This window comes from Macrotis lagotis, chromosome X, assembly GCF_037893015.1.
Source record: "Macrotis lagotis isolate mMagLag1 chromosome X, bilby.v1.9.chrom.fasta, whole genome shotgun sequence".
Taxonomy (NCBI): Eukaryota; Metazoa; Chordata; class Mammalia; order Peramelemorphia; family Peramelidae; genus Macrotis; species Macrotis lagotis.
The window spans coordinates 638,552,302-638,563,966 of NC_133666.1; the positions used below are offsets into that span (position 1 = coordinate 638,552,302).

General features: G+C 34.1%; 1 protein-coding gene across 1 annotated transcript; it reads right to left on the bottom strand.

Annotated features, from left to right (window-relative positions):
• Positions 1 to 7,968: 7,968 nt before the first annotated feature.
• On the bottom strand, positions 7,969 to 8,949 carry LOC141497428 (olfactory receptor 7D4-like). Its single transcript, XM_074200075.1, has one exon. The coding sequence runs from the start codon at positions 8,947 to 8,949 to the stop codon at positions 7,969 to 7,971; it is 981 nt and encodes a 326-aa protein (XP_074056176.1).
• Positions 8,950 to 11,665: the final 2,716 nt, after the last annotated feature.

An 11,665-nucleotide genomic window follows, 5' to 3' on the forward strand; every position in this document is an offset into this window, starting at 1 on the left:
GCAACAAATACATTAAAGCCTTAAAAATATTAACAAAATCTGCTTGCAACATAACTGCATTAAGTTGCAACATAACACCATTCAGGAACAACTGTCTGTCACTCCACTGGATAGTTCTTTCCCACAGGATCCTACACAGTTTTCTGTTCCTTGGACCCTATCAGTTCAGAAAAGAATCTTTTGTGGTCAATAATCAATCAATACCACTTTCATTGAATCTGTCATTGGACCTTGCTACCACCACCCTTTGCATCAATACCAATTTCATTGAATCTTTCACTGAATCTTGCTACCACCACTCTCTTCATTACAGTGAACTATTCTTTAAGCTATGGTAGCAGCAAGATTCAAAGATCTTAAATCTCATCTTCCTATGTGACTTTGTTTCTTCAGTTACAGGATTTCAGGTGAGTCATTTGGGCTCTCTTCTATCTTCCAAACTATATACCGTTCAGGTACTTTGTAGGCAAACCTCATTTTCTCCTTGAGAAAACTATACACACACACACACACACACACACACACACACACACACACACACACACATATATACATATATATATATTAAATAGATAGATATAGAATAGATATAGAATAGAGATAGAGATGGAGATGGAGATGGAGATGGAGATGGAGATGGAGATGGAGGTAGAGGTAGAGGTAGAGGTAGAGGTAGATGCAGATGTAGATGTAGATGGATATAGATATAGATATAGATATAGATATAGATATAGATATAGATGTAGATGTAGATGTAGATGTAGAAGTAGATGTAGATATAGATATCGATATCGATATATAGATTAGATATAGATATAGATATAGATATAGATATAGATGTAGATATAGATGTAGATGTAGATGTAGATATAGATGCAGGTATGGATATGGATATGCATATGCATATGGATATAGATATAGATATAGATATAGATATATAGATCTATAGATATGTTGGCTAAGAAATAGAGTGGTGGATAAATGGAATAGACTAGGCAGAATTGCAGGAAATGATTATAATAATCTACTGTCTGATAAACCCAAAGAGTCCAGCTATTGGGATAAAAACTCTTTCTTCAATAAAAACTGATGGGAAAATTGGAAGTTAGGATGAAAGAAACGTAGATTAGACCAACACCTCATACCCTATATAAATATAAGATCCAAATGGATACAGAATTTAGACATAAAAAACAATATTATAAACAGACTAGAAGATCAAGGAGTAGTTTACCTGTTAGATCTAAGGAAAGTGAAGTAGTTTATGACCAAGGAAGAGATGGAGAAAATCATTAAAAACAAGCTAGATAATTTTGATTACATTAAATTAAAAAGCTTTTGTACAGATTAAACCACTGTAATCAAGATCAAAAGAAATGTAGTAAATTGGGAATCAATTTTTGCAACTAGTATTTCAGACAAAGGACTTATTTCTAAACTATATAGAGAACTGAATCAAATTTTCAAAATAAAAAGTCATTCCCAATTGACAAATGGTTATAGGGTATGCAAAGGCAATTTACAGATGAGAAAATCAGAGTGATCTATAGTCATATGAAAAATTGCTCTAAATCATTACTCATTAGAGAAATGCAAATTAAAGCATCTCTGAGGTACTACCTCACACCTATCAGACTGGCCAATATGAGCAAAAAAGGCAATGATCAATGTTGGAAGAGATGTGGGAAATCTGGGACACTGATACATTGTTGGAGGAGCTGTGAACTCATCCAACCTTTCTGGAGAGCAAAAGTGTACATGCCTTTTGATCTAACAATACCACTTTTGGATCTATACCCTGAAGAGATTATGTAAAAGGGTAAGAACATCACTTGTACAAATATATTCATAGCAGCCCTGTTTGGTGGCAAAGAATTGGAAATTAAGTGAAAGTCCTTCAATTGGGGAATGGCTTGACAAACTGTGGTATATGTATGTCACGGAACATGATTGTTCTATTAGAAACCAGGAGGGATGGGAATTCATGGAAGCCAGGAAGGATTTGCATGAACTGATGCTGAGTGAGATAAGCAGAACCAAAAAACCATTGTACACCCTAACAGCAACATGGAGATGATGATCAACCTTGATGGACTTGTTCATTCCATCAGTGCAACAATCAGGGACATTTTGGGGCTATCTGAAATAGAGAATTCTGTCTGTATCCAAAGAAAGAAATCTGGAGTTTAAACAAAGACCAAGGACTATTACCTTTAACTTAGGGGAAAACCCATTATCTTATTATGTAATTTTGCTATCTCTTATATTTTATTTTTCTTCCATAAGGATATGATTTCTCTCTCATCACATTCAATGTAGATCAATGTATACAATGGAAACAATGTAAAGACTAATAGACTGTCTTCTATAGGGGTAGGAGGGGGCAAGCAAGATTAGAGAAAAAAACTAAAACTCAAAATAATAAACCTTCCTTAAAAATAAAAAATAAAAAAATAAACTATAAATAAATAACAAACCAAGTTGGTGATGAAAATAACAAACCACTCCAGTATCATTCCAAGAAAACCCCAAACATATCCGATAAATGACTGAACTCATGCACTTTTCAAATGTATTATCTATTATTATATTGTGTTGTTTAATAATTTCTGTTAGACAATTTTCCAGGTTCTCAAAAGTTAAATAAATATGATCAAATAAGGAATTAATAATTTCCTTGACAAATAAAGATTCATTTGTTTTTTCTTACCATTAAACACTCTTTTATGGAGATTAACTTTCTGATTTTCTGTTGTTTATTTTCTTATTTACATATCTATATTTTAACAGATATTGGAAGGCTTTGATCCTGGAAGCTTTATAATGTAGAGTTCTAGAAGTGCTGTGCTTCCCTCATTGCCACCTGTTTCTATCATTTCCCTTTAAATTTTAGCTTCTTGTTAATATTACCAAATGATAGTTTTTATTTTACCAAGCTGTATAATTCATCTCCTTGCTATATTGATTAGTATAGACTCATTAATTCTGGTAGAATTGAAATCCTTATTAAATTAACCTGACCTGTCAGTGCTAAATCTTCTTTTAGTTATTTTTTAACTCATTTCTTTTAGTTATTTTTATTTTAAATGTGTTCTTTATAGTAAAATCTATGTAAGCTATTTTGATGCTTTGGTAGATCAATCCCCACATATTTCAAGCATTCTGTGATTATCTATATGAAATTTTCTTTTATTTTTGCTTCTTTCATTTTATCATTGTTTTACAAAAATGCATTATATTTTTGAGGATTTATTTAGTTGTCTGCAACTTTGCTGAAGTTTTTACTTTGATTAATGTCTTTGTTGATTCTTAATATTCTCCAAGCATCTATCATATTGCTCAGATGTTTTGTAATTTCCAATTCTTTCTGATTCATTTGGGGGTTTCTTCATAAAAGTACTAATGAGGAAACTGAAGCAGACATGGATTGAGTAACTTGTCAAGGGTGACACAATTAAGAAATGCCTGAGACTAGATTTAAACTAAGGAAGATAGGTTATTCATATTCAGGCAAAGAGCTGTATCCAATACAATACACAACACTTAGCTGTCCCACACCATCACCACATCTGCAAATAAGGATACTTTTCTCCTTGGTCTATTTTTATTCCTTTTATATGTCTCTCTTTTCTTATCATTATTGTTATCATTTACAGACCAATGTCACTAATTTTTCCTTTATACTTATGTAATAAAAAAGTTCCTTTAGTAGCTTCATTGCAAATGTTGTATGCTTTTGGTTTTAAAAATATCATTGTATAATATTAAAGTTTTCCAAATCCCTCTACTTTGTAGTTCAAGCATATGATTTCTTCAATAAATTGCTATGCTCTCTGACAGTATTTTATTTAACAGTTTGAATCAATATTTGTTAATGTTATTGACCTACAGTTTTTCTGTCCAAAATCTATCCAAAGTCTCAGTACAAGGACTACATTTCTTGCATAAATGAATTCTGGGACGGTGTTTTGCATGTTTATTTATTTTTCTGGGGAAGAGGTTATGAAGCAATTGGGGTTAAGTGCCTTGTTCAGGGTCACCCAGCTAATAAATGTCAAGGGTCTGAGACCAGATTTGAACTGAAGTCATCCAGTCTTCAGGGTTGCTGCTCTAATCATTGTACCACCAATCTTCCCACCTGATATTTATTTCTGAGAAAAATTTGTGGAGGGGTACTTGTAGTTTTAAAATGATAGAATTCTACTCTGGATACCAGGAGCAGGAATTGAATTTTTTTTTGGTAATTCCTTTTTTAGTTAATTTAATCCTCATTTCAGTGTTTGAACTTTTTAGTTTGGATGTTTTATATTACTAAAGGTATTCAATTGTTTCTTATGTGTTGTTAATTTTCTTGAGCATATAGGCAGGTATAAAATATTCTAATTATTGTCTTTACTTTTTCTGGTTTTGTTTAGATTTCATCTTGCAGATTTTCAAAAATTGGATTAAGTAAATGTTTAGCAGCTTTACCAGAATTTTAAAAGAACAAAATTTTTTTATTTATTATATATGTATTTTGATTTGTCACTTTAATTTTCTTTCAATTACAAATAGCTCCTCTTTCTCATTATTTTATTTATTTATTTATTGGTTTCTATTTTTAAAACTGCATACTCAGTTCATTAATCTTTTATTTTCTATTTTATGTTTCAAAAGGATGACTTTTCTACTAATGATTTCTTTAATTCTTAGTGAAGGAGATCAACAGAGAGTGAATAGATGGAGATTACTGTTGTTCTTCTTTTGTTATTTTTTTTTTATTTTTTGCAAGGCAATGGGGTTAAGTGGCTTGCCCAAGGCCACACAGCTAGATAATTATTAAATGTCTGAGGCCGGATTTGAACTTAGGTACTCCTGACTCCAGGGCCAGTGCTCTATCCACTGTGCCACCTAGCTACCCCTCTTCCCTTGTTCTTGAAGAGTACCAATGAAATCAGGAATGTAATGTCTTTACCTCCATGTGAATTTGAGCGAAGTGAAATAGAACTAGGCTATACAAAGTCATCAGCCTAACTATTTCCTTCAGAGTCATCAGAATCAATTCATAGGTCAAGAACACTAGGCCCAGATATAGTGGGGGACCTTGGTCTCAGTTTTTGTGAAGGGGAAATTGACGATTTTAAACCCCAGAACTTGGACAAAATCCAACGGAGACAGGTTCCAGGAGAAGGAGGGGGATTCAAGAAAGAAACAGAAAAATGATCAGTCGGATATTTAGGAAAACAAATAGAACTATGCCAAAAAGCAGAAAGTAAGAAAGGATGCATGACCAAAATTAAGCATGATTAAGTAGGGAAAAACAGCAGATTTGGTGTATTTGAGAGTTTTGAATATAAAAATTGGATTACATGGCATAAAGAGTGAGTGAATTAGTGGTAAGGAAATAGATACTACTTTCAGAAGAAAACAGGAAGTATTTAGCTTAAGATATTCAAAATGAGATTTCTACTTTGTACTGGAAATATGAGCAGGTCTGTAGGTAGAAGACAAGTAGAAAGTAGACCAAAAGACTAAAGATGCAACAGGGGGGTGATTGGATTAGAAAATAAAAAAACTCACGTGGAAATCTATTCAGTGAAAGCATTTCCTTCCCATTAAATCATCCCCATGTACTATGGTCTATTTCAAGAAATAGTTTAATTATTTTTGTCCAATCAGCACTTAGGGCATTTATTGTGGAAAAAATGCTACTATTACTGCATCCCAAACTGCTTATTCCAAAGCATTCTATTTTCTTTCTAGAATCTATAATCTGTATTCTTTAATAGAGAAAACCTTAATTTACAGGGATAACCCACCCCACAGTTTACTGATACTGCTTCTTTTAAATGGGTCATCATTTTCAGAACTATAGTTTAGCCATGAATTTTACCCTACAAAATCTCAAGGAAACCTTTAAAATAAAATTTGTCTCTTTTGCATTAATATCTCCTATTTGTCATGCATATTGGCCATGCTCGTGCATTTCTGAATTGATTTCTGAGGAAAATGAGGCTTATTCTTTCTTGAGTAAGACTGGGAAATTCTGAATGTCTTAATTGCTATTTTTTCCTCTTTTGTGGTAATTTTCTTTCATATTTATCTTTTTGGAGACACATAAAGCCATAATCCCTCTTTTCCTTTTCCTTTTCCTGTATAGCCGTTGATGGCAATATTACTAATGATAAGTAGCAGTGACAGATAAACTAAATTTGAAAGTCCAATGAAGGCATTTCTCAACACTTGAGCAGTTAGTCAAATAGTGGGAATGACTAATTATTCTATAAGAAGTCTGTAAGTGAAAGAGTTCAAGCAAAATAAGTATGCTCATTTTTTCTGTCAGGACATTTTACATTCTAAAGAAGATAATTTCACTTTTTAAGAAGCTGGAGGAGAAGAGTTCTCTGATCTCTCCAGTCATTTTGGGATTCATAAGAGAAAGAGAAAAAAGTCAAGGAAGAATCAATGCATATCAAGTATTTATTAATTTCTACTTTGTCTCAGGTATTGTGTTAGGTGCTTTGAATGAAAAAATAAATACATAACAGTCTCTGCTCTTAGCTTATATACTATATGACAAGTGAAAATTCAAGTTGTTCACAAATAAACAAATATGTGGTAAATTTGATGGGAATTGGAGATAACACTAACAATTGGGGAAATCAGGAGTTTTTTTAGTTAAATTTTATTTATTTTTCAATTGCATTTAAAGATAATATTAAAATTCATTTTTGGTAAAGTTTTCTCCCTCTTATCCTGCCTTACTTTTACCCTAGCATAACAAGTAATCTAATATAGGGCATATATGTATAATCATGTTATGCATATTATTAGATTCTTCATGCTGTGAAGGAAAAAATCAAAATAATGGGGAAAATTTATTGGAAGGAAAAAAAAATTTTTAAATCACTTTAAAATGATGAAAACAGCTTGCTTTGATCTGCATTACTATTGTATACTTTTTTCTCTGGATATGGCTGACATTTTCCAGCACAATTTTTTGGAATTTCCTTTGATCACTGTATTGCTGAGAGGACCTGAGTCTGTCATAGTTTATCATTGTACAAGTGACTAGTCAAGACTCACAACTTTGTCTACTAAACTGAGGATTAATTCTGTCTTTTGCCTTCTATTTCTAGCATGTTTTTCACCTTGAAAATGTCGTGAAGAAGCAAGAGGTGTTCAATCACTTGTAATCATGGGTGTTAACACCCAGAACAGAGATTATGAAGGATCTTCATTATCAACAAAAGTAGAGTAAGACAATAAGGTAGAACACAAGTAATTCATCAACCAATATTTATTAATACAAGGCTCTGGTAAACTTTGGTGATATCAAATGAGGCAAAAAAGAGATCAGACGATCTCAAGGATCTCACAGTAATATAAGGGAGGCAATATATACATATACATATCCATGAGACATTGAAAAATATGAGACATTGAAAAAAGTGAATGTATGTCTGTGAAGAACAGGTAATATTAAAGATTAATCATAAAACATTATAGAATTGAAGGACTCAAATTAAGAGGGGTTGGGAATGACTTACAGTAAAAAATAGGATTTCTGGGAAAAATTATGATTTTTGTGAATCAAGAAAAACCAGTAAGTGGAGTTGAATAGAGAGAGCATTTCAGACATCGATGGTTTGAAAAATGCATACACCCCAAGAATTGGAGTATCTCTATCATGGAATAAGAAACAGGTCATGAGGTATACAGTAAGGTATGAGAAAACTGCAAAGGTAGAAAGGGACTAAGTTTAGAAGGGATTTGAATGTCAAACAGTGGATTTTGTATTTGATCCTTCAGACAACAAGGAATCATTAGTATTCATTGCTTAGGAGGTATGCCATGGTCAGATCTCTATTTTACAAAAATCACTTTAGTGGCTTAATGGAGGATGGATTTGAGAGGGGAAATAACTGAATAATTCAATATTTGCCACAAGTACATTTGTCCTAGTCAAAGGACCAAGAGTCAGCTCCATCACTGCGAGGAACCTATTCTGCTAATGAGCCTTCTAATGCCATCCTTTATGTCCCTGTTCCTTAGTGTATAGATAAAAGGATTCAACATTGGGATGACCACAGCATACACTGCAGAGGCAACTGTACTCTTCCAGGAAGAGTGGCTAGTTGAGGAGCTGAAATATACTCCAAACCCTGTGCCATAGAATAAGAAAACAATAGAGAGGTGAGATCCACAAGTAGAAAAGGCTTTATACTTACCTGTTGCAGATGGGACTTTCAAAATGGAAGAACAGATCTGACTATAAGAGAAAAAGATCCCTGTGAAGGAGAGAAAACACACCAGTCCAGAAACAAAATATATTAATATATAACTGATGAGAGTGTCAGAACAGGAGAGCTTGAGAACCTCAGCAAGATCACAAAAGAAGTGTTGAATCTCATGATTTGTACAAAAGGAAAGATGTGTTACCATTAGGCAGTGGGGAAGGGTATTTAGAAAGCTTACTATCCAAGAGAGTAGCACCAACAAACAACAGAAGTGAGGACTCATGATGGTTGTATATCGTAGAGGGTGACAGATAGCCACAAAACGGTCATAAGCCATAGCAGTGAGGAGGAAATTGTCCACAGTAGCAAAAACCATGAAGAAGAACATCTGGATAAGACAGTCAATATAGGAGATGACCTTGTTTTGTGTCAATATGCTCATCAACATCTTGGGGACAGTGGTGGATACTAAACAGATATCCACAGAGGATAAGTTGGATAGGAAAAAGTACATTGGTGTGTGAAGGTGAGAGTCAGAGCCAATGGTGAAGATTATGAGCAAATTTCCAACCACAGTGACCAAATACATACCTAAAAAAAGCCCAAAGAGGGGACCCTGCTGATCTGGTTGCTCAGAAAATCGTAGGAGGATAAATTCACTGAACTGTGTTTGGTTTCTTGGTAGCATGGATTTGACTTTTCTGCTGGAAGATAGAAATAAGATGAGCATCAGTTGTATATGAAATGGAAGGAATTCTTTATTCAGAATAGGCACTGCTACATATAACCTCTCTGATCTTAAATGTCACTATTTCCATATTCCACTTCTATGGAAGACAAAGGACTTGGATTTGATGACCTCTAAGTTTTCTAAGAGTTCAAATTGTCTTTGAAATACCATATCAAATTTACCCTAAGCATCAATGACCAAAGTAGGAGATACCATGGGCATTTCGGGAGCATTTTTGCAAATAGCACTAGAGAGAGAGAGAGAGAGAGAGAGAGAGAGAGAGAGAGAGAGAGAGAGAGAGAGAGAGAGAGAGAGAGAGACAGAGAGAGACAGAGAGAGAGGACAGTGATTTAGAATGACTGAAGGAATTGTGCCTTCAATGTTCAAACAGAAATAGGAAAATCACATAGCAGTGGACAGGAACTCATAGGACACATATAAAGAACTCTACTCCATAAAAAATTCTGGCACAAAAATATATCTGACAAATAGGTATTTCACTTTTCCTTGAAGACAATCATGGAAATAAAAATTCTCAGCATCCTATGGAACCTTAATCCATTCTGGGCTTGCTATCACTTTTCTTTATATTTAATCAAATTCTCCATATTTTCACATTCTATCTAATGCTTTCATTTATGTTGAGTCCTGATAGAACAAATTCTAATTCTCACCCACATTATATCACTTTATAAATGTAGATAAATCATATATCTTATTTTCTTTCTTTCAGGCTGAGTAACTCTAGTTCCTTCAGTTTATCTACAGAGGCCCTTTCATTATTCTAGTTGCTCTCCCTTGCATACTTTCCAAGTGACTCATGGATTGGTAGTACAAAGCTAAGCACAAAATTTCAGATTAGGTATGGTTATGTTTAGTAACAATGGCATGAAGGTTTCTTTCTTATCCAAAGCTATCTCTCCTGTAATTTAACAGATTAAGTTTTATTTAGGTTATTTTGTTTGCCATATCCCTGTTGATTCATTGTGAGTTTACAGTCTGGAAACTTCCTGATCATGAATAATGAATAATGGTCTTGCATGTTGGGCTGTGTTCTGTGTTTTTTCCCTTTGTAAAATATACTGTAGTTACTAATACTTGGTAATTGATGAGATCAACTTTCCAGTATTTGGTGATCCTGTATTGCAAAGCCTACCAGGTGACAATCTATGGCTTTATATATATGTCTCTCAGAGAATGTGCTCCATTAGCCTTGATAGGGTTTAGGGAACTCTAGGCAGTAACACCTTCAAATTCTGATCCCTAATCTCTCTACCTTTGTTCTACATTCTAAAGTTCATCTCAATTGTTAGTTTGTTTTAAGGTTCTTTCTCATACTATGTGTGGTTTTGAAAAAGAAAATACAATCTCACTGGAGTACCTGGCACAGGCTAAAAAAAATTATATATGGAAGATGTATCCAGTTTAAATGAAACTATTACATCTACTAACATGTTTCTATAGAGAGTAGACTCAGGTTTAAGATTTTATGGTAGTATTAGTATTTTCAAACATTTCAGGATTACCTGGTGTGTTCTTTATCCTAACAAGACTAATAAAAGCTGAGTCTGGGTAAAAAAGACAGCACTTACAGAACACATTCTCTGAGAATTCCTGAATCATTTAACCATAGAATTATAAGCACGTACCATCCTAGTTAGGCAGGCAGCATGCATTTATTAAACATTGAACAGTGCCAGACACTGTGCTAAGAGGTAGAGCTACAAATTCAAGAACTGAGAGAATGGAGTCTGGGAGGGGAAAAGGACCTGTACTATCACAAAGTGACTAGGAACTTAGATGCACAGTCTGGAGGAGAACAAAGAGTGGTACACCTGAGCTCTAGTCCAAAATGTAGTATTCCCTGAAGGAACTCAACAGTGAGAATAGGAATGAGGCAAGGGGATAGATTCAGATTTAAATGACACTCTTCAATCTAGAAAAGTGTTTCTAGAGAGAATTGAGTTATTTTTTAACTTTACAGTAGAGCTAACACCTTTAAACAATTTCAAGCTACATGGGAAATTCAGGAACAGTCTGAGTAAATGAGAAATGGTTTCTAATAGACTGATCTCTCAAAATTCTAAAAGTACTGCTCCTCAGAATTCAAAACATATACTGAATTCTTCCTACTTTGTTAAGCAGACAGCATGCATTTATTAGACAAATATCATGTGACAGACACCGTGCAAAGAGCATGGGGTACAAATTCAAGAACTAAGAGAGGTGACACAGGGAGGATGAAGGACTTCTACAAAGACATGTTGACAAAGCACAGAGACTCAGAAGCATAGACAGTAGGAGAACAAAGATTCATCTGAGCTCTCCCCCAAAATGGGGCATTTCTTGAAGGAACTCACCATTGAGAAAAGGAGAGTGGTCTGGGGGAATGCTGTTTAGGGGTGAGAAGACCCTGGACACTGAGTTTTGATTTTGTATCCCACAGTCAGACACACAGCAGGGAGGGTAATGAAAGGTCATTTGACAGATAGAAATTCCAATCCAACTGTTTTTTGAGGGCCTCCCATGAACAGGAACCCACTACCTCTTCAAAGAGCTTATTCTGCACTTGGAAAGCTCTGAGAAGTTTGCTGATTTATTCATTTTTTGAATCCAAGTATAAATTTGTCTTTTTTTGCCATAAGAAAAACAGGTCTAATTCTTTTTCCCAGATCTTCAGATACCCACAAAAAGTTAGTACTCCAAAAGAGATAGA